This window comes from Telmatherina bonti, assembly GCF_933228915.1.
Source record: "Telmatherina bonti genome assembly, chromosome: 16".
In the NCBI taxonomy this organism is placed as follows: Eukaryota; Metazoa; Chordata; class Actinopteri; order Atheriniformes; family Telmatherinidae; genus Telmatherina; species Telmatherina bonti.
Genome location: NC_136614.1, coordinates 5,239,705 through 5,263,826, shown reverse-complemented (window position 1 = coordinate 5,263,826; position 24,122 = coordinate 5,239,705). Strand labels below are relative to the sequence as shown.

General features: G+C 48.4%; 1 protein-coding gene across 2 annotated transcripts in view; it reads left to right on the top strand.

The window, feature by feature from the left end:
• Positions 1 to 24,122, top strand: part of col12a1b (collagen, type XII, alpha 1b) — a 438,574-nt gene that overhangs the window by 268,129 nt on the left and 146,323 nt on the right. For both annotated transcript variants that reach the window (XM_079255552.1, XM_079255551.1), the window contains 6 exons: positions 3,153 to 3,282; positions 4,883 to 5,025; positions 9,062 to 9,191; positions 11,425 to 11,544; positions 11,631 to 11,777; positions 17,887 to 18,003. In XM_079255552.1, coding sequence (XP_079111678.1) covers positions 3,153 to 3,282; positions 4,883 to 5,025; positions 9,062 to 9,191; positions 11,425 to 11,544; positions 11,631 to 11,777; positions 17,887 to 18,003 — 787 coding nt within the window. The remainder of the gene's footprint in view (positions 1 to 3,152; positions 3,283 to 4,882; positions 5,026 to 9,061; positions 9,192 to 11,424; positions 11,545 to 11,630; positions 11,778 to 17,886; positions 18,004 to 24,122) is intronic.

Here is a 24,122-nt window from a genome sequence, read left to right as displayed (position 1 = left end):
GTGTAGTGGATGTTCTATGTGATGGAGGTGTAGTGGATGTTCTATCTGATGGAGGTGTAGTGGACGTTCTATCTGATGGAGGTGTAGTGGACGTTCTATCTGATGGAGGTGTAGTGGACGTTCTATCTGATGGAGGTGTAGTGGATGTTCTATCTGATGAAGGTGTAGTGGATGTTCTATCTGATGGAGGTGTAGTGGATGTTCTATCTGATGGAGGTGTAGTGGACTTTCTATCTGATGGAGGTGTAGTGGATGTTCTATGTGATGGAGGTGTAGTGGATGTTCTATGTGATGGAGGTGTAGTGGATGTTCTATCTGATGGAGGTGTAGTGGACTTTCTATCTGATGGAGGTGTAGTGGATGTTCTATCTGATGGAGGTGTAGTGATGGAGGTGTAGTGGATGTTCTATCTGATGGAGGTGTAGTGATGGAGGTGTAGTGGATGTTCTATCTGATGGAGGTGTAGTGGATGTTCTGTGTGATGGAGGTGTAGTGGATGTTCTATCTGTTCGAGGTGTAGTGATGGAGGTGTAGTGGATGTTCTATCTGATGGAGGTGTAGTGGACTTTCTATCTGATGGAGGTGTAGTGGATGTTCTATCTGATGGAGGTGTAGTGGATGTTCTGTGTGATGGAGGTGTAGTGGATGTTCTATCTGTTCGAGGTGTAGTGATGGAGGTGTAGTGGATGTTCTATCTGATGGAGGTGTAGTGGATGTTCTATCTGATGGAGGTGTAGTGGATGTTCTATGTGATGGAGGTGTAGTGGATGTTCTATCTGATGGAGGTGTAGTGGATGTTCTATCTGATGGAGGTGTAGTGGATGTTCTATCTGATGGAGGTGTAGTGGATGTTCTATCTGATGGAGGTGTAGTGGACGTTCTGTGTGATGGAGGTGTAGTGGACGTTCTATCTGATGGAGGTGTAGTGGATGTTCTATCTGATGGAGGTGTAGTGGATGTTCTGTGTGATGGAGGTGTAGTGGATGTTCTATCTGATGGAGGTGTAGTGGATGTTCTATCTGATGGAGGTGTAGTGGATGTTCTATGTGATGGAGGTGTAGTGGACGTTCTATCTGATGGAGGTGTAGTGGACGTTCTGTGTGATGGAGGTGTAGTGGACGTTCTATCTGATGGAGGTGTAGTGGATGTTCTATCTGATGGAGGTGTAGTGGATGTTCTATGTGATGGAGGTGTAGTGGATGTTCTATCTGATGGAGGTGTAGTGGATGTTCTATCTGATGGAGGTGTAGTGGATGTTCTATCTGATGGAGGTGTAGTGGATGTTCTATCTGATGGAGGTGTAGTGGACGTTCTATCTGATGGAGGTGTAGTGGACGTTCTGTGTGATGGAGGTGTAGTGGACGTTCTATCTGATGGAGGTGTAGTGGATGTTCTATCTGATGGAGGTGTAGTGGATGTTCTATCTGATGGAGGTGTAGTGGATGTTCTGTGTGATGGAGGTGTAGTGGACGTTCTATCTGATGGAGGTGTAGTGGATGTTCTGTGTGATGGAGGTGTAGTGGATGTTCTATCTGATGGAGGTGTAGTGGATGTTCTATCTGATGGAGGTGTAGTGGACGTTCTATCTGATGGAGGTGTAGTGGATGTTCTATCTGATGGAGGTGTAGTGGATGTTCTATCTGATGGAGGTGTAGTGGACGTTCTATCTGATGGAGGTGTAGTGGATGTTCTGTGTGATGGAGGTGTAGTGGACGTTCTATCTGATGGAGGTGTAGTGGATGTTCTATCTGATGGAGGTGTAGTGGACGTTCTATCTGATGGAGGTGTAGTGGACGTTCTATCTGATGGAGGTGTAGTGGACGTTCTATCTGATGGAGGTGTAGTGGATGTTCTATCTGATGGAGGTGTAGTGGATGTTCTGTGTGATGGAGGTGTAGTGGACGTTCTATCTGATGGAGGTGTAGTGGACGTTCTATCTGATGGAGGTGTAGTGGACGTTCTATCTGATGGAGGTGTAGTGGACGTTCTATCTGATGGAGGTGTAGTGGACGTTCTGTCTGATGGAGGTGTAGTGGACGTTCTATCTGATGGAGGTGTAGTGGACGTTCTATCTGATGGAGGTGTAGTGGATGTTCTATCTGATGGAGGTGTAGTGGACGTTCTGTGTGATGGAGGTGTAGTGGACGTTCTATCTGATGGAGGTGTAGTGGACGTTCTATCTGATGGAGGTGTAGTGGATGTTCTATCTGATGGAGGTGTAGTGGATGTTCTGTGTGATGGAGGTGTAGTGGACGTTCTATGTTATGGAGGTGTAGTGGACGTTCTATGTTATGGAGGTGTAGTGGATGTTCTATGTTATGGAGGTGTAGTGGATGTTCTATCTGATGGAGGTGTAGTGGATGTTCTATCTGATGGAGGTGTAGTGGATGTTCTATCTGATGGAGGTGTAGTGGACGTTCTATCTGATGGAGGTGTAGTGGATGTTCTATCTGATGGAGGTGTAGTGGATGTTCTATCTGATGGAGGTGTAGTGGATGTTCTATCTGATGGAGGTGTAGTGGATGTTCTATCTGATGGAGGTGTAGTGGATGTTCTATCTGATGGAGGTGTAGTGGATGTTCTATCTGATGGAGGTGTAGTGGACTTTCTATCTGATGGAGGTGTAGTGGATGTTCTATCTGATGGAGGTGTAGTGGATGTTCTATCTGATGGAGGTGTAGTGGATGTTCTATGTGATGGAGGTGTAGTGGATGTTCTATCTGATGGAGGTGTAGTGGACGTTCTATCTGATGGAGGTGTAGTGGATGTTCTATCTGATGGAGGTGTAGTGGATGTTCTATCTGATGGAGGTGTAGTGGATGTTCTGTCTGATGGAGGTGTAGTGGACGTTCTATCTGATGGAGGTGTAGTGGATGTTCTATCTGATGGAGGTGTAGTGATGGAGGTGTAGTGGACGTTCTATCTGATGGAGGTGTAGTGGACGTTCTATCTGATGGAGGTGTAGTGGACGTTCTATCTGATGGAGGTGTAACCCATTCCGGTGTTCTGACTGTGTGCGGCCCATTGGAAGCATGTTGTGAAATGTTCTGTATAAATAAGGTGATTGAAGCTGGAGGACACGCCTGTCCTGGACCTGGCTGGACGCTTACTTTAGAAGATGTTTTGACTCTTGTGGTTTTGTCTCCTGGCAGGTCCTGGTTCCAGGAAGCATAAACAATGCTTTCCTGGACAACCTGATTCCCGATACTTCCTACTCCGTCACGGTCTCCGCCCTTTATGCAGACGCTGAGGGACCTCCTGTTCAGGACAACGGAAAGACTCGTACGATTCCCATTCTCTGTCCAGTCTCCTGCAAATCCACTCCGTTTTGTTTTTCACATGAATGTTGTGTGAAACTTTCGCTCCTCGCGTTTCCTCCCCTTACTGTCCTTAAAGCCGGGAATGTCCAGGCACAGACCCCTGCTACATCATCATATATCAATATTTCTGTCCAGTCTTTTCTGCAAATCTCCTGAACAACTTCAGACCTACCGAAAGCTACCAGACCTTCAATCGTGTTCACACTGTTAGCCCTTTAAATGCCAGTTTGAAAAACATGATCTTCTATGTGATAAATATAAGGATCTTTGATACGGAAAGATTTACAACTACTTTCATTTCATTTCCTTCATAGTGTTTATGTATTAACAGATAATCACTTTAATAACCTTTGTGGCCGAAAAGGCTCCACTGGATTCCATTAATACCACGTATCGCTGCCATTTTAGGCTAAGAAGGTCCTTAAAGGGATGTAGATTAAAGCATTAAAAAAGAAAAATCATGCAATGAAATCAATTCAGCTGTTTGTATTTGAAATATTTAACCCTTATCAGCACAAAAGGTACCGCTGCATAACAAGACAGCACAAGTTGTAAGATAAGAAGTGCGTCATGTCATGATCTGTGCAAGTTCTACATAATAGAATGGTCCTTTATCGTTCATTAATGATTGATGACAAAAACTGAATAACATCTGGATTTATGGTTTTATAGAAGTTTTTCTGTTTGTAATGCAGAAAAATACAAATTAGGATTATTGATGTTTGTTGTACACGCTTTGAACAAAACTCAAATCAGCAAAGAGACCCATCGACCCGTTATAAGGAAAATTATTCAGGTGTTGTATTGTCATAAATAAATCACTCAAAGGATCAAACTGGTGTTGAAAGGGTTAAAAGTCCTAAAAGTTTTATTTTTTCAGTAAAAAACAATTTGCACCATATTCATGACAGATAACACAGACAAAAGTCTTAGGATGATTTCATGTCTGGTAGTTTTGAGCAGTTCTGAATATATTTAAATGATTTCTGAGAAAAAGCTGAATAAAATATTGACTTATGATGATTTTAAAGCAGTTTTTAGCCAGTGGACATTTTCAGAGTGCCGAGCTGACAGAAGGGTTTATGATCGATGATCTGCACTCTTCAGGTTTATTTCTGCATCGTTAACAATCTCACCTTCAGGAACCATTTTTCATCCTGTATTTCTGCTGCTCTTTAGCAGATGATTTGATGATTTAATAACCATTTTTGAGGGTGTTATTAAGTAAAAATATGAAATAAAATCGATGAATTTGATGCTAATCTTTTACAAACTCAGGTGTGAAGTTGAAATAACTTCTTTTTAAAGATGATAAAATATTGATTGATGATTATTTTATATCATTTTTGGCCACTGAAGTGAAAAATAAGAGTAAATCTGAGTTTGTAGCCATTAAGATCTACAAACTGCATCAACAGGATATAAAACGTGAGGAGAGAAAAATTGACAAAAAGAAATAGTTGTTGCTGTTGGCCGAAACAATAATCAAGTTAAAAATCCAGAGGAGGACAGAAGGGTCAAACGGTAGTTTAGTTTGACGTAGTTTTGTTTCCTGCTGGCAGTACCGCGTGCTGGACCCAGGAACCTGCGTGTTTTTGATGCCACCACCAGCACCCTGACCATCGGCTGGGACCACGCCGAGGGACCCGTAAGGCAGTACAGGATCGCCTACGCCCCCCAAACCGGAGACCCCATCACCGAGTTTGTGAGTTGGCCTCCAGCTTACGTTTACCGCAGAACCACAAACAAAACTTCCACCCGAGCTTTACTGTCATCTTTTGGAGAAATGCCCGTGATCTGATTTTCAATCTTCAACATATATATCCACGCTCCTGGACATTGACTTGAGAAAATTTGCTGACTCATTAGTTAGTGTGGACCGCAATGTGTATTTGTAATTTTGATGCTAGGTACAACAGATATGTGGATCCTACAACCACTTTACCACGGGGCTTGCCATCATATAAGCAAACTTACACACACACTGATTTCTGTGTGGATGGCCGCTATGGCCCCCTGATGTCAACCAAGCCAGCCAATCACACAGTTTTATTTCACCCATGAAAAGAGTCACCAAAAATAACAAAAAATCTCCTACATATTTCCACACAACTCTCCAGAGAATAGCAGGTCAGACCTCTAGTTTTAATTCCTCTTATGGAGAGTGAACCAGCACACACATTATTTTATTTTTCTGTTCCAACTTTTCCATCTGATACATTCTCATAAAGCTTCCTTCTGGAAACCCACATTCTTCACAGCAGAACGTTAAGAATTTACTTACATCTTCACCATATTTCTGCTTTAAAAACACCATAATAGAATTTGGTTTAGGTTGCTCCTCCTTTCCCCCTGTAGTCCCCATCGTCACCTGCTCTTATATTTATGCTATGTCAGAATAGTCAGTCATTTCTACTCACAGGGCTTCGTTTGGGAACCTGATCTCGTAGAGTTTATGTCTTTATTTTTTTTATTTATTTATTTTTTTTAATCGTCAAAGTAATTCCTGGAAGGGGAAAAGGAGCACAACCACCATCAGTATGAAAACAGTTGACATTTCACACAAACAAGTTCCTGTTACAGCCTGATTAGTAATTTGATCCATTCAACTATGCAGTAATTAAATAAAAAAAATAATTCTTCTACAAATGACCAGATTCTAATTTGGAAAGATATACTTCTCACCAGATAAATCAGCAAGTGGGTGGAGACCCCGCTGTGATCGGCCCTTGTCACTCTTAAGGCCTATTCGAGGTTTGAAGATGAATCTGTTTGGATTCAGGCCCCCCGTCTGGTCCCGGCAGAAACATGTGGGATCCCACTTCTGACACCAAACTGTCATGGAATTTATCCGATGAGAAATAAATCTAGAAATCAATCATGCTCTGTCCAGTTTATTGACAATGCACAGTTGTTGTGAGCGAGAGGTCTGGAGAGCTCTCCCCCTGCTCAGGGTGTTACAGCGATCTTTAGGCACACACAACCAACCTTTGCCTGGCAGCACGAGTCAGAACAACTTCCAGCTTGAAGATAAAAACAGTCAAAGCTGAAACAGGCCTTGAACAGAACATTTAGTTTTATGCATGAATCTACTAAAACAAGCTTACTGAACTACTCTAAACAATGCAAATATATATTTTATACTACATAAAAGAAGCTTAATAAAGGAGTAACATATTAAAACTACACTATGTGCATAATTTCCACCACAGAAATAAACTGTCTTTGGGAATTTTAGTGTTAGATAAAAATCGCTGTGATGGTCTGGTCCAACAATGCCGTGAAGTCACATCTCAGAATTCCCTCGTCTCACCTAGGTTTAGAGACTAATTACAGGCTTGGTTAAACAAATGGCATCATTAAGGATGTAATGACGTTATTAGTAGTTGTGAATAATGAGGCAGCGACCAGCTGTGCTCATTACTGAAGCACCTGCAGGACATGAAGCCCAGTAAAGCACCGACCAAACAACCCAACGGAAAATCTGACTCGGAAAGTCTTTTTCTAACTTTGTTCTCACAAAATGTTGAATTGGAAAATACTCATCCCCTTCCTAATCTATGTTACTTCCCTCCTCTATGATCACCAGCTGTGGGTAGTGACCGAAAGAACAGCATTAATACAAGCGGCTGAAAAGAGGTTCATTGTGATGAGCTGGCGAATGTGGCTGCTGCCCCGACCCGACCCCGGACAAGTGGCAGAAATAAGATGACTCATTTAGCACACACTTTTCTTGAAAGTGATTTATATCTGAGAGTGAGAACAACACAAGCATCAAACAGTGGGAGTATCATAATTACGTGCTGGTCAGACAGTCCAGGTGGATGTAGGTGCTGCCTAGTGGTTCTAGAGGCAGTGCTTCTTCTGTTCCCTTCCCTTCCTGCAACGGGCCCTTTATTTAATAACAAGAAAATGATTTCATCACACCATATCTTCTTGGACAGAAGTGCACGCAGCTAATTCAGCGCTGAGTTGTGCCAAAGAGCGGGATGAATCTTTCTAACTCATTCTGACAGACAGAAGAGTTAAACTAGGAGCAGAACTGAGGAGCTGAGTCTGCAGCTTAAAGCAGATCAGGACTCTGCAGAGCGGACAGAGTTCAGCAGGTCGTTCCACCATCGTGGAACAACAGAGGAGAAGAGTCTGGCTGGTGGTTTAGTCCCACGTTGTGGTGGTAACACGAGGCGTCTTCCACTGGTGGAACCTAGCTGTGGAGAGGGACTGTAGGTCTGGATTAAGGAGTGAAGGTAGACGGGAGACGTTCGAGTTCTTGTTTTGTAAACCAGAAGCAGAGCTGTGAATTTGATGCGTGCTGCGACCGGAAACCAGTGAAGTGGGATTAGCAGCGGAGTGACATGAACCAGTTTGGACTGGTTGAAGACCAGACGTGCTGCTGGTTCTGGATCATCTGCAGAGGTTTAACCAGCATGCAGGCAGACCTGCCAGTAGCACCGAGTGCAGTTAGAAGCTCTCTCTGTCCTCATTCAGAGGGCAGAAAGAGCAAAGTGAGGCACCACTAGCTGGATGTGGTGGACTGAGCTGGTCAGGCTCAGAGAACTGATTCCTGATGGTAGCAACCTTTTCAGTAAAACAGGAAGCCAACATGTCTGCAGTCAGCGTGGCGGGAGGCTGAGCAGCTGCTGGAGAAAGAAGACAGTTAAAGGCCATGAACAGCTGCCGTGTGTTGGGAGCATTGTGGATCTGCTTCTGATAGAAGTCTATGTTGGCAGCCGTCAGGCTGGATGTGAAGACTGAGAGGTTCTGCTGGGACTCTGACAAGTCAGGGACTTCTTTTCTTTCTGCTGGCCTGAGACCTGCTCTGTGATGTCTCAGTGAGCCATGGACTGGGAGGGTTCTGTCTGGCTGCTTCAGACAGCAGAGGACAGAGTTTGTCCAGAGAGGAGAAAATATTCAGAGTTGTTGGAACAAACTGAATGAAACGAGTGGCTTCATATCGCAGATCAGACTGACTGTCTGAGGGCGGTCGCCTGCTACAGCGTCTGCTTCCTCTGCAGAAAGGCTCCATGGTGGATTTCCTTTGGACTGCAGGCATTTCATGTAAATACTTTAGTCATGCAGTCAGACAAGACGTTTTATTTTTCATGTCTCAGTCTGCTGGTTAGTGTAGAACGTAATCTTACTGAGGTGAGTCAGACTCCGGTTCATTTAAACGCCCGACTTGCTTCCTCTTTAAACGCTCCTACATCACCAACGTGCTGCCACGACAAGCAAGGTCTGCTTTGCAAACTTAAAGGAGATCTTTTTGTTTGCCTTGTCCAGGCTTAAACGTTCCCAAACTTGAGACGTTTTGGTACGCGCTGTTGTTGTGGATGCCGCCATTTCTGTGTATATTACCACCCAGCAGAGACACCATCACATGATGAAGCGAGATGCCTCACTCCGTAGGAAAAACACGTCTGGCCACAATAGTCGACAACAGAATTCATTGTCGACTTGTTTCATTGTTGATTTTTGTTGACAACATTGAGGAATCGTTGCAGTCCTACTAACGACAGAACCCGACACCTGCAGTGCACAGAATCAGCTGAATCCAGGACAGAAACTCCTGCAGTAACTCACCTAGACAGCTGAAATCAGCACTTCTTCAGCTTTAATTCATTTAGCTTCAACAAGTCGTCCCTGTAAGACACAACCATCCTGGATTCAGGATGCTGCCTCGCCATTGGTGTTTAGATTTCTTTCCTCTGTTTCCTGACTCTGTTTTCTGACTCTGTCCTCAGACGATGGTCCCAGGAAACCGGAACAATGCCATGCTGCAGAATCTGCGGCCGGACACACCGTACAACATGACGGTGGAGGCCGTCTACGCCGAGGGGCCGGGAGGATCCCTGAACGGAAACGGACGCACCCGTACGTTGACCAGGCAAACAGGGGCGGGGCTGACCAGCTCGAGTAGAGGGGATGGGAACTGGTCTAACTGGAACACTGGACAACCAGTTTATTCATGTGAACAGGAATCACAGATTCCTGAGCCACTAAAGACGGGCGCTGACTCATCTGAACTCTTAGTATTTTACACGTACGCTTTAACTCACGGAGAACAGCAGAACAGAACACGTGATTGGTTCACTGGCCACACAGTGAACCAATCACAGCAACTACAGAACCTGAACTGAAATCCAAACTGCTTCTGCAGCAGAGAATTAAAGAAGGGAAAAGGTTCTTGTGGAATGCAGGTGGAAAGAAGGCAGTAATACTTATAATATCATGATTTTATTATAAAGCTACAACTAAGTAGAAGTCCCAGCCAGCGCTGCAGAGACCGGCCGTACGGCTCTTCCAGGAAAGCCTCTATAGAGCCATGTTTACATGAGAACACATGAAAAGCTGCAGGGAACTTCAGCCCAGAGTTTTACTGTTCAGAGTGTCCTGGCGCCGCCTGAAGCAGCAGATTATCAGGGTGAAAAGAGGTGACACTGCAGACAGCAGCGACCACCGGGCGTCCTGGACCACCGGCCGTGATGTGGTTCCGCCGGTTCTGTTGTAGTGTAGGACAAACAAGGACCCAAGTGCAGATTGGACGTGGATACTAGGACAGGTTTATTGTTCTCCTGGGCAGAATGGTAGGTGGCCAGGCAGGCAGGTTGGCGGGCAGGCAGGCAGGTTGGCGGCCAGGCAGGCAGGTTGGTTGACAGGCAGGCAGGCGGCCAGGCAGGCAGGCAGGTTGGCGGGCAGGCAGGCTGGTTGACAGGCAGGCAGGCGGCCAGGCAGGCAGGCAGGTTGGCGGGCAGGCAGGCTGGTTGACAGGCAGGCAGGCAGGTTGGCGGCCAGGCAGGCAGGTTGGCGGGCAGGCAGGCAGGTCGACGGGCAGGCAGGCAGGCAGGCAGGTTGACGGGCAGGCAGGCAGGCAGGCAGGTTGACGGGCAGGCAGGCAGGTTGACGGGCAGGCAGGCAGGTTGACGGGCAGGCAGGCAGGTTGACGGGCAGGCAGGCAGGCAGGCAGGTTGGCGGCCAGGCAGGCAGGTTGGCGGCCAGGCGGGCAGGTCGACGGGCAGGCGGGCAGGTCGACGGGCAGGCAGGTTGGCGGGCAGGCAGGCAGGTTGACGGGCAGGCAGGCAGGCAGGCAGGTTGGCGGCCAGGCAGGCAGGTTGGCGGCCAGGCAGGCAGGTTGGCGGCCAGGCAGGCAGGTTGGCGGCCAGGCAGGCTGGTTGACAGGCAGGCAGGCAGGTTGGCGGCCAGGCAGGCAGGTTGGCGGCCAGGCGGGCAGGTCGACGGGCAGGCAGGCAGGCAGGCAGGTTGGCGGGCAGGCAGGCTGGTTGACAGGCAGGCAGGCAGGTTGGCGGCCAGGCGGGCAGGTCGACGGGCAGGCAGGCAGGCAGGCAGGTTGACGGGCAGGCAGGCAAGACTCATGCACTGGTGACAGAACAGACAGTTGTGAAACAAGCAGTTTAAATTCTTAAGCTGAAATGCTGCAATGGCCGAGAGCTGTTACCGCAGATGAAACAACAATCAGGCGATGACTGGTGAACTGAGCTGGCCTTTTATCTTGCTGCTGCTGCTGATTACCCGATGAGAACCTGGTGTGGACTTGATTGCCAGGGAAACAGGCACACCCACTGCAGCACAGGTCAGAGCAGGAACCACAACAGGTTCGATCCTGTGTGCAGCCACAGCTGACAGCAGCCAACGCGCGCCAGCAGCCTTGTTGGACACCCCGGACGCGACACGTCGCCAGCGTAGAAAGCAGTGACTCTGGGTTCCAATGGCTGCATCTTCACAGCGATGCGATTCGGTGGAAATCTCTGTACGTCTTCATCATCTGCCTGCTGCCGTGGAAACGTTCCTGCTTCTCACGTCACGTTTATCAGCAGGCAGTTTGCCCTGCTGCCAAACACTTTCAGTCCGTTTACTTGACATAAAGCACTGTGTAAATAAAATGATTTATTTTTTATTATCAGTTTTTCAGCGATTGCAGCAGTCGGTCTTCGGTAACGCCCTCGTCAGGGGGCCTATGACAGGCGGGGGCCTGGGGCACCCGCCCCCTCTGCCCCCAGCCCCGCTACAGATCCAGAACTTACAGATGAAATTAGACTGGACAAATCCAAACTGTGATGATGACGATGCTGTCTCCTCTCTGTAACAGTTGGTATGTTGAGTCCCACAGACCTTCGGGTCTCAGACGAGTGGTACACCAGATTCCGGGTGGCCTGGGACCCGGTTCCAGCTCCAGTCCAGGGATACAGGCTCATCTACTCTCCTGAAGGTCAGAGCTGCAGCACCAGCTGCATCTTTCCCTGAGCGTGGCGTTGAGGAGCAGTGCGCCAACACTTCCTGCTGTCCTGTTTCCAGGTAAAAACCAGCCAATCGACATCTTCGTGGGCGACGTGACCTCCTTCACTCTGACCAATTTGCAGCCTGGAACCACCTACGATGTCAAAGTTCTGGCTCAGTACACCGCTGGCATGAGCGCGCCTCTCGTCGGACAGGGAACGACACGTATGTAGGAATCCCAACATATGTAGCCATTTATGCCAGTGACTCTCAGCCATCCTGAGGCCTCCAGCTCCACGTGGAGGGCTGCAAAAGCCTTTGGCACAACAGATGTTACTGTTATCCAGGAGCTGCAGTGCCGCTTGCCTCCACCTGGTGGTGGTAATGTGTCAGTCAGCACGCTGTTCTACAAAGTCCAGCAAGGAGAAGAAGACTCAGCTAGCCGCTAGTCTGAAACTAGTTCTAAAGTGTTTCTAATGAACAAATCTGGATGAAGAATGGTCCAGAAGCCCCGAAAGGCAAAAATATTTAGTAAGAAAAAAGTTAAGTCTGGTCTGGTCTACAGTCTGGACCCTAATCTGGTCTGTAGTATGGTCTACAGTCTGGACTCTAATCTGGTCTGTAGTATGGTCTACAGTCTGGACTCTAATCTGGTCTGTAGTATGGTCTACAGTCTAGACTCTAATCTGGTCTGTAGTATGGTCTACAGTCTGGACTCTAATCTGGTCTGTAGTATGGTCTACAGTCTGGACTCTAATCTGGTCTGTAGTATGGTCTACAGTCTAGACTCTAATCTGGTCTGTAGTATGGTCTACAGTCTGGACTCTAATCTGGTCTGTAGTATGGTCTACAGTCTGGACTCTAATCTGGTCTGTAGTATGGTCTACAGTCTAGACTCTAATCTGGTCTGTAGTATGGTCTACAGTCTGGACCCTAATCTGGTCTGTAGTATGGTCTACAGTCTGGACTCTAATCTGGTCTGTAGTATGGTCTACAGTCTGGACTCTAATCTGGTCTGTAGTATGGTCTACAGTCTAGACTCTAATCTGGTCTGTAGTATGGTCTACAGTCTGGACTCTAATCTGGTCTGTAGTATGGTCTACAGTCTGGACTCTAATCTGGTCTGTAGTATGGTCTACAGTCTGGACTCTAATCTGGTCTGTAGTATGGTCTACAGTCTAGACTCTAATCTGGTCTGTAGTATGGTCTACAGTCTAGACTCTAATCTGGTCTGTAGTATGGTCTACAGTCTGGACCCTAATCTGGTCTGTAGTATGGTCTACAGTCTGGACTCTAATCTGGTCTGTAGTATGGTCTACAGTCTAGACTCTAATCTGGTCTGTAGTATGGTCTACAGTCTGGACCCTAATCTGGTCTGTAGTATGGTCTACAGTCTGGACTCTAATCTGGTCTGTAGTATGGTCTACAGTCTGGACTCTAATCTGGTCTGTAGTATGGTCTACAGTCTGGACTCTAATCTGGTCTGTAGTATGGTCTACAGTCTGGACTCTAATCTGGTCTGTAGTATGGTCTACAGTCTAGACTCTAATCTGGTCTGTAGTATGGTCTACAGTCTGGACTCTAATCTGGTCTGTAGTATGGTCTACAGTCTGGACTCTAATCTGGTCTGTAGTATGGTCTACAGTCTGGACCCTAATCTGGTCTGTAGTATGGTCTACAGTCTGGACTCTAATCTGGTCTGTAGTATGGTCTACAGTCTGGACTCTAATCTGGTCTGTAGTATGGTCTACAGTCTAGACTCTAATCTGGTCTGTAGTATGGTCTACAGTCTGGACCCTAATCTGGTCTGTAGTATGGTCTACAGTCTGGACCCTAATCTGGTCTGTAGTATGGTCTACAGTCTGGACTCTAATCTGGTCTGTAGTATGGTCTACAGTCTGGACTCTAATCTGGTCTGTAGTATGGTCTACAGTCTGGACTCTAATCTGGTCTGTAGTATGGTCTACAGTCTAGACTCTAATCTGGTCTGTAGTATGGTCTACAGTCTGGACCCTAATCTGGTCTGTAGTATGGTCTACAGTCTGGACTCTAATCTGGTCTGTAGTATGGTCTACAGTCTGGACTCTAATCTGGTCTGTAGTATGGTCTACAGTCTGGACTCTAATCTGGTCTGTAGTATGGTCTACAGTCTAGACTCTAATCTGGTCTGTAGTATGGTCTACAGTCTGGACCCTAATCTGGTCTGTAGTATGGTCTACAGTCTGGACCCTAATCTGGTCTGTAGTATGGTCTACAGTCTGGACCCTAATCTGGTCTGTAGTATGGTCTACAGTCTGGACTCTAATCTGGTCTGTAGTATGGTCTACAGTCTAGACTCTAATCTGGTCTGTAGTATGGTCTACAGTCTAGACTCTAATCTGGTCTGTAGTATGGTCTACAGTCTGGACTCTAATCTGGTCTGTAGTATGGTCTACAGTCTGGACTCTAATCTGGTCTGTAGTATGGTCTACAGTCTAGACTCTAATCTGGTCTGTAGTATGGTCTACAGTCTAGACTCTAATCTGGTCTGTAGTATGGTCTACAGTCTGGACCCTAATCTGGTCTGTAGTATGGTCTACAGTCTGGACCCTAATCTGGTCTGTAGTATGGTCTACAGTCTGGACCCTAATCTGGTCTGTAGTATGGTCTACAGTCTGGACTCTAATCTGGTCTGTAGTATGGTCTACAGTCTGGACTCTAATCTGGTCTGTAGTATGGTCTACAGTCTAGACTCTAATCTGGTCTGTAGTATGGTCTACAGTCTGGACCCTAATCTGGTCTGTAGTATGGTCTACAGTCTGGACTCTAATCTGGTCTGTAGTATGGTCTACAGTCTAGACTCTAATCTGGTCTGTAGTATGGTCTACTGTCTGGACTCTAATCTGGTCTGTAGTATGGTCTACAGTCTAGACTCTAATCTGGTCTGTAGTATGGTCTACAGTCTGGACTCTAATCTGGTCTGTAGTATGGTCTACAGTCTAGACTCTAATCTGGTCTGTAGTATGGTCTACAGTCTAGACTCTAATCTGGTCTGTAGTATGGTCTACAGTCTGGACCCTAATCTGGTCTGTAGTATGGTCTACAGTCTGGACCCTAATCTGGTCTGTAGTATGGTCTACAGTCTGGACTCTAATCTGGTCTGTAGTATGGTCTACAGTCTGGACTCTAATCTGGTCTGTAGTATGGTCTACAGTCTGGACTCTAATCTGGTCTGTAGTATGGTCTACAGTCTAGACTCTAATCTGGTCTGTAGTATGGTCTACAGTCTGGACTCTAATCTGGTCTGTAGTATGGTCTACAGTCTAGACTCTAATCTGGTCTGTAGTATGGTCTACAGTCTGGACCCTAATCTGGTCTGTAGTATGGTCTACAGTCTAGACTCTAATCTGGTCTGTAGTATGGTCTACAGTCTGGACTCTAATCTGGTCTGTAGTATGGTCTACAGTCTGGACTCTAATCTGGTCTGTAGTATGGTCTACAGTCTAGACTCTAATCTGGTCTGTAGTATGGTCTACAGTCTAGACTCTAATCTGGTCTGTAGTATGGTCTACAGTCTGGACCCTAATCTGGTCTGTAGTATGGTCTACAGTCTGGACTCTAATCTGGTCTGTAGTATGGTCTACAGTCTGGACTCTAATCTGGTCTGTAGTATGGTCTACAGTCTGGACTCTAATCTGGTCTGTAGTATGGTCTACAGTCTGGACTCTAATCTGGTCTGTAGTATGGTCTACAGTCTGGACTCTAATCTGGTCTGTAGTATGGTCTACAGTCTGGACTCTAATCTGGTCTGTAGTATGGTCTACAGTCTAGACTCTAATCTGGTCTGTAGTATGGTCTACAGTCTGGACTCTAATCTGGTCTGTAGTATGGTCTACAGTCTGGACCCTAATCTGGTCTGTAGTATGGTCTACAGTCTGGACTCTAATCTGGTCTGTAGTATGGTCTACAGTCTAGACTCTAATCTGGTCTGTAGTATGGTCTACAGTCTGGACTCTAATCTGGTCTGTAGTATGGTCTACAGTCTGGACTCTAATCTGGTCTGTAGTATGGTCTACAGTCTGGACTCTAATCTGGTCTGTAGTATGGTCTACAGTCTGGACTCTAATCTGGTCTGTAGTATGGTCTACAGTCTGGACCCTAATCTGGTCTGTAGTATGGTCTACAGTCTGGACTCTAATCTGGTCTGTAGTATGGTCTACAGTCTGGACTCTAATCTGGTCTGTAGTATGGTCTACAGTCTGGACTCTAATCTGGTCTGTAGTATGGTCTACAGTCTGGACTCTAATCTGGTCTGTAGTATGGTCTACAGTCTGGACTCTAATCTGGTCTGTAGTATGGTCTACAGTCTGGACCCTAATCTGGTCTGTAGTATGGTCTACAGTCTGGACTCTAATCTGGTCTGTAGTATGGTCTACAGTCTGGACTCTAATCTGGTCTGTAGTATGGTCTACAGTCTGGACCCTAATCTGGTCTGTAGTATGGTCTACAGTCTAGACTCTAATCTGGTCTGTAGTATGGTCTACAGTCTAGACTCTAATCTGGTCTGTAGTATGGTCTACAGTCTGGACTCTAATCTGGTCTGTAGTATGGTCTACAGTCTGGACCCTAATCTGGTCTGTAGTATGGTCTACAGTCTAGACTCTAATCTGGTCTGTAGTATGGTCTACAGTCTGGACTCTAATCTGGTCTGTAGTATGGTCTACAGTCTGGACTCTAATCTGGTCTGTAGTATGGTCTACAGTCTGGACTCTAATCTGGTCTGTAGTATGGTCTACAGTCTAGACTCTAATCTGGTCTGTAGTATGGTCTACAGTCTGGACCCTAATCTGGTCTGTAGTATGGTCTAGAGTCTAGACTCTAATCTGGTCTGTAGTATGGTCTACAGTCTAGACTCTAATCTGGTCTGTAGTATGGTCTACAGTCTGGACCCTAATCTGGTCTGTAGTATGGTCTACAGTCTAGACTCTAATCTGGTCTGTAGTATGGTCTACAGTCTGGACCCTAATCTGGTCTGTAGTATGGTCTACAGTCTGGACTCTGGTCTGGTCTCTGGTCTGGACCCTAATCTGGTCTGTAGTATGGTCTACAGTCTAGACTCTGGTCTGGTCTCTGGTCTGGACCCTAATGTGGTCTGTACTATGGTCTACATACTACTATGGTCTACAAACCCTGGTCTCTGCGTGTCTGGGTTCCAGACCTGGTCTCTGAGTCTCAGGGTTCCAGACCTGGTCTCTGAGTCTTAGGGCTCCAGACCTGGTCTCTGAGTCTCAGGGTTCCAGACCTGGTCTCTGAGTCTCCAGGTTCCAGACCAGGTTCCAATTCCAGATAATTGATGTTGAAGTTCTGCAGTACTCGACCCAAAGGGAGTCGATACCAGTAGACCAGAAGAGGTCCGAGGACCGACCCCTGAGTGACTCCACAAGTCATGGCCACTCGCTCAGATTCACAACTGTAGAGCATGATGAAATAACTCCGGCCTTCTAAACCAGACCTTAACCAGTTAAGGACCAGTCCAGAATGTCCGGCCCAGTTTTCCAGCCTGTCCAACAGGATTCTGTGGTCTAAAGACTTTACCTAATGCTAGCTAACTTTCGCTAACAAGGTGAATCAGTTCAGGTGGTCCGGATTACTGCATACATGTAAAAATGTACATGTTTGTATATCTAAAAAAAACTTCATACTCGTCTTCATATGGCATCCTGGACTTTTTGCTGGTTTTATAGATCCATGTTAATCTGAAAGTTATAATAAACCTGGAAATGAGTATATATTTTAGATCAAATAAATATCTATACATAAAATTCATGTAGTATGTAAAATGTTCATACATAGATTTAGTTTTTTTTTATTAAATTTAATTAGAAATATATTGGATAAATGTATATTTTATTGAAATATGTATTTTAAATATGAAATATGTATAGAAAAATAAATACAAATAAAATATGTAAATAAATTTGATAAATTATTCAAAATGCAATTGAAGAACATTTTTGTAGAAACTTCAGGATGTTACATAATAAATTCCTGTAAGTAAATATTTCCTACCTGTTTTATGTTAAGAGGTCTATAAATTAAATGATTTTTTTATTTAGTAAAATGATCATTAAATGTAATCTTTTTTGATCATGTGCTTAAATTTCTTTGCAGTCAAACATTATTTCTAATGTGCTGCTATTTTACTGGTCTGGTCCAACTGGACCAGCTTGTTCTGGATCTGAAACATTCACATAAATGAACAAACTTATCTGTTTTGGAAATCCAGACATAAAAACATGAATCAGCTTTTTAAATTTTTCATTAAATGTTTTTCTGTTGTGTTTTATTTGTACAGTTTACCTGAACGTGACCAACATAGAGACCTACAACGTCGACCACGACAAGTTCTGCATCAAATGGAGTCCTCATCGAGCCGCCATGTCGTACCGCATTAAACTCAATCCGGCTGATCGTAAGTGTCTTCCTCTTCTCCGCGCTTCATAAACACATCATTGTTTTTAAAAACATTCCTGTTTGTTTCAGCTTGTTTCTTTTGAAACAAACTGAAGCTGTTCTTACATGTTTGTTCTCAAGTCCTGCTTACAAACTTTTTACAAAGGCTGTGGAACTCACGAAAACTTTAGTTTTTTTGGATTTATTTTTTGTTAGGAGCAAATTCTGCAAAACTTTCTTGAGATCTCTGGAGGTCCAGAGTTGCACTGGACCACTCTGGACCCCTCAGAACTGCTGCTGCCAGCGCCCCCTTGGAACAAGGACCTTGATCTCAACAGGAGTTTTTAGTTTAAAAGAAGAGCCGAAAATGAGAAAAAAAGTGCTTTTTTTGTTACCAAAGCTGGAAGGTTTACATGTCGACCTCGTGGAGCAGACAGAGCAGATGGAGCAGACGGAGCAGACGGAGCAGACGGAGCAGACAGAGACGGAGCAGACAGAGCAGACAGAGCAGACGGAGCAGACGGAGCAGATGGAGCAGACAGAGCAGACGGAGCAGACGTAGCAGACAGAGACGGAGCAGACAGAGCAGACAGAGCAGACGGAGCAGACGGAGCAGACGGAGCACACGGAGCAGACAGAGACGGAGCAGACAGAGCAGACGGAGCAGACGTAGCAGACAGAGACGGAGCAGACAGAGCAGATGGAGCAGACGGAGCAGACAGAGCAGATGGAGCAGATGGAGCAGACAGAGCAGACAGAGCAGACGGAGCAGACGGAGCAGACGGAGCAGACAGAGCAGATGGAGCAGATGGAGCAGACAGAGCAGACGGAGCAGACGGAGCAGACAGAGACGGAGCAGACAGAGCAGACGGAGCAGATGGAGCAGACAGAGCAGACGGAGCAGACGGAGCAGACAGAGACGGAGCAGACAGAGCAGACGGAGCAGACGGAGCAGACAGAGCAGATGGAGCAGACGGAGCAGACGGAGCAGACAGAGCAGACGGAGCAGACAGAGCAGACGGAGCAGACGGAGCAGACAGAGCAGACAGAGCAGACGGAGCAGACGGAGCAGACAGAGCAGACGGAGCAGACGGAGCAGACGGAGCAGGTGGAGCAGACAGAGCAGACAGAGCAGACGGAGCAGACGGAGCAGACGGAGCAGATGGAGCAGACAGAGCAGACGGAGCAGACGGAGCAGACAGAGACGGAGCAGACAGAGCAGACGGAGCAGACGGAGCAGATGGAGCAGACAGAGCAGACGGAGCAGACGGAGCAGACAGAGCAGACGGAGCAGACAGAGCAGACGGAGCAGACGGAGCAGACGGAGCAGACGGAGCAGACAGAGCAGACGGAGCAGACGGAGCAGACAGAGACGGAGCAGACAGAGACGGAGCAGACAGAGACAGAGCAGACAGAGACGGAGCAGACAGAGACAGAGCAGACAGAGACGGAGCAGACAGAGACAGAGCAGACAGAGACAGAGCAGACAGAGACGGAGCAGACAGAGACAGAGCAGACAGAGATGGAGCAGACAGAGACGGAGCAGACAGAGACAGAGCAGACAGAGACGGAGCAGACAGAGACGGAGCAGACAGAGACGGAGCAGACGGAGACAGAGCAGACAGAGACGGAGCAGACAGAGACGGAGCAGACAGAGACGGAGCAGACAGAGACGGAGCAGACAGAGCAGACAGAGACAGAGCAGACAGAGCAGACAGAGACGGAGCAGACAGAGACAGAGCAGACAGAGCAGACAGAGACAGAGCAGACAGAGCAGACAGAGACAGAGACAGAGCAGACAGAGACAGAGACAGAGCAGACAGAGCAGACAGAGACAGAGCAGACAGAGCAGACAGAGACAGAGACAGAGCAGACAGAGACAGAGCAGACAGAGACAGAGCAGACAGAGACGGAGCAGACAGAGACGGAGCAGACAGAGACGGAGCAGACAGAGACGGAGCAGACAGAGACAGAGCAGACAGAGACAGAGCAGACAGAGCAGACAGAGACAGAGACAGAGCAGACAGAGCAGACAGAGACGGAGCAGACAGAGACAGAGCAGACAGAGACGGAGCAGACAGAGACGGAGCAGACGGAGACAGAGCAGACAGAGACGGAGCAGACAGAGACGGAGCAGACGGAGACGGAGCAGACGGAGACGGAGCAGACAGAGACGGAGCAGACAGAGACAGAGCAGACAGAGACGGAGCAGACAGAGACGGAGCAGACAGAGACGGAGCAGACAGAGACAGAGCAGACAGAGACGGAGCAGACAGAGCAGACAGAGACGGAGCAGACAGAGACGGAGCAGACAGAGACGGAGCAGACAGAGACGGAGCAGACAGAGCAGACAGAGACAGAGCAGACAGAGACGGAGCAGACAGAGACGGAGCAGACAGAGACGGAGCAGACAGAGACGGAGCAGACAGAGACAGAGCAGACAGAGACGGAGCAGACAGAGACAGAGCAGACAGAGCAGACAGAGCAGACAGAGACGGAGCAGACAGAGACAGAGACAGAGCAGACAGAGACGGAGCAGACAGAGACGGAGCAGACAGAGACGGAGCAGACAGAGACAGAGCAGACAGAGACAGAGCAGACAGAGCAGACAGAGACGGAGCAGACAGAGCAGACAGAGACAGAGCAGACAGAGCAGACAGAGACGGAGCAGACAGAGACGGAGCAGACAGAGACAGAGACAGAGCAGACAGAGACGGAGCAGACAGAGACAGAGACAGAGCAGACAGAGACAGAGCAGACAGAGACGGAGCAGACAGAGACAGAGCAGACAGAGCAGACAGAGCAGACAGAGACGGAGCAGACAGAGACGGAGCAGACAGAGACAGAGCAGACAGAGACGGAGCAGACAGAGACGGAGCAGACAGAGCAGACAGAGACAGAGCAGACAGAGACAGAGCAGACAGAGACGGAGCAGACAGAGACAGAGCAGACAGAGACAGAGCAGACAGAGACGGAGCAGACAGAGACGGAGCAGACAGAGACAGAGACAGAGCAGACAGAGACGGAGCAGACAGAGACAGAGCAGACAGAGACGGAGCAGACAGAGACGGAGCAGACAGAGACAGAGACAGAGCAGACAGAGACGGAGCAGACAGAGACGGAGCAGACAGAGCAGACAGAGACAGAGCAGACAGAGACGGAGCAGACAGAGACGGAGCAGACAGAGACGGAGCAGACAGAGACGGAGCAGACAGAGACGGAGCAGACAGAGACAGAGACAGAGCAGACAGAGACGGAGCAGACAGAGACAGAGCAGACAGAGACAGAGCAGACAGAGACGGAGCAGACAGAGACGGAGCAGACAGAGACAGAGCAGACAGAGACGGAGCAGACAGAGACAGAGCAGACAGAGACGGAGCAGACAGAGACGGAGCAGACAGAGACAGAGCAGACAGAGACGGAGCAGACGGAGACGGAGCAGACAGAGCAGACAGAGACGGAGCAGACAGAGACGGAGCAGACAGAGCAGACAGAGACAGAGCAGACAGAGACGGAGCAGACAGAGACAGAGCAGACAGAGACGGAGCAGACAGAGCAGACGGAGACGGAGCAGACAGAGACAGAGCAGACAGAGACGGAGCAGACAGAGACAGAGCAGACAGAGACGGAGCAGACAGAGACAGAGCAGACAGAGCAGACAGAGACGGAGCAGACAGAGACGGAGCAGACAGAGACAGAGCAGACAGAGCAGACGGAGCAGACAGAGACGGAGCAGACAGAGACGGAGCAGACAGAGACGGAGCAGACAGAGACGGAGCAGACAGAGACGGAGCAGACAGAGACGGAGCAGACGGAGACGGAGCAGACAGAGACAGAGCAGACAGAGACGGAGCAGACAGAGACGGAGCAGACAGAGACAGAGCAGACAGAGCAGACAGAGCAGACAGAGACGGAGCAGACAGAGACGGAGCAGACAGAGACGGAGCAGACAGAGACGGAGCAGACGGAGACGGAGCAGACAGAGACGGAGCAGACAGAGACGGAGCAGACAGAGACAGAGCAGACGGAGACGGAGCAGACAGAGACAGAGCAGACGGAGACGGAGCAGACAGAGACAGAGCAGACAGAGACGGAGCAGACAGAGACAGAGCAGACAGAGACAGAGCAGACAGAGCAGACGGAGACGGAGCAGACAGAGACGGAGCAGACAGAGACGGAGCAGACAGAGACGGAGCAGACAGAGACGGAGCAGACAGAGACGGAGCAGACAGAGCAGACAGAGACAGAGCAGACAGAGACGGAGCAGACAGAGACGGAGCAGACAGAGACGGAGCAGACAGAGACAGAGCAGACAGAGACAGAGCAGACAGAGACGGAGCAGACAGAGACGGAGCAGACAGAGACAGAGCAGACAGAGACAGAGCAGACAGAGACGGAGCAGACAGAGACGGAGCAGACAGAGACAGAGCAGACAGAGACGGAGCAGACAGAGACAGAGCAGACGGAGACAGAGCAGACGGAGACAGAGCAGACAGAGACGGAGCAGACAGAGACAGAGCAGACAGAGACAGAGCAGACAGAGACGGAGCAGACAGAGACGGAGCAGACAGAGACAGAGCAGACAGAGACGGAGCAGACAGAGACAGAGCAGACAGAGACGGAGCAGACAGAGACGGAGCAGACAGAGACAGAGCAGACAGAGACGGAGCAGACAGAGACGGAGCAGACAGAGACAGAGCAGACAGAGACAGAGCAGACAGAGACGGAGCAGACAGAGACGGAGCAGACAGAGACAGAGCAGACAGAGACGGAGCAGACAGAGACAGAGCAGACAGAGACGGAGCAGACAGAGACAGAGCAGACAGAGACAGAGCAGACAGAGACGGAGCAGACAGAGACAGAGCAGACAGAGACAGAGCAGACAGAGACGGAGCAGACAGAGACGGAGCAGACAGAGACAGAGCAGACAGAGACAGAGCAGACAGAGACGGAGCAGACAGAGACGGAGCAGACAGAGACAGAGCAGACAGAGACAGAGCAGACAGAGACGGAGCAGACAGAGACGGAGCAGACAGAGACGGAGCAGACAGAGACGGAGCAGACAGAGACGGAGCAGACAGAGACGGAGCAGACAGAGACAGAGCAGACAGAGACAGAGCAGACAGAGACGGAGCAGACAGAGACAGAGCAGACAGAGACGGAGCAGACAGAGACAGAGCAGACAGAGACGGAGCAGACAGAGACAGAGCAGACAGAGACGGAGCAGACAGAGACGGAGCAGACAGAGACAGAGCAGACAGAGACAGAGCAGACAGAGACGGAGCAGACAGAGACGGAGCAGACAGAGACGGAGCAGACAGAGACGGAGCAGACAGAGACAGAGCAGACAGAGACGGAGCAGACAGAGACGGAGCAGACAGAGACAGAGCAGACAGAGACAGAGCAGACAGAGACAGAGCAGACAGAGACGGAGCAGACAGAGACGGAGCAGACAGAGACAGAGCAGACAGAGACAGAGCAGACAGAGACGGAGCAGACAGAGACGGAGCAGACAGAGACGGAGCAGACAGAGACGGAGCAGACAGAGACGGAGCAGACAGAGACGGAGCAGATGGGTGTTAGAAGTTACTGATGCAGCGGCGGCCCCTGCAGATGAACCTGGTGTGGTCGTCCCAGCGTCCGACCCTGATTGGGCTGGACTTGGAGCAGATGCGTGATGTAATGCCTGCAGGAAGATGATGAGCAGATGTATAAAGGCGTATCTCCAGATGAGGTCATCGCCTTGGCTGTTGGCGGCTGCTCTAGATTCCTCACGTTTCCTGGCAGAGCCTGTTTATGTTCAGGCTGTGATTAGAAGGACGCTGCGGCATTGGACTGAAAGCTCTGATTGTGTCTGTTTGCAAAGATCCTTTTCATTACCTAAAGGCCTCGGAGTTCCACCTGGTTTGTGTTTCCAGACGGATGCGTGTCAGCTGCCGAAAAGCTCCATGAAGGGAATCATCATCAGCTGTTTCTGACTGGCTGCCAGAACAAACGGTTGTGTGAGACAGGCGGTGGGTTAACCACCACCAGAGGACGTCTCTGCTGGGGACAGACGCTCCAGTCAACAGATCAACTGCTTGTCCTCCAGTGAAAACACAAGCGGAGCTGAGATGAAGAGGAAAACCTGCGTAGCAG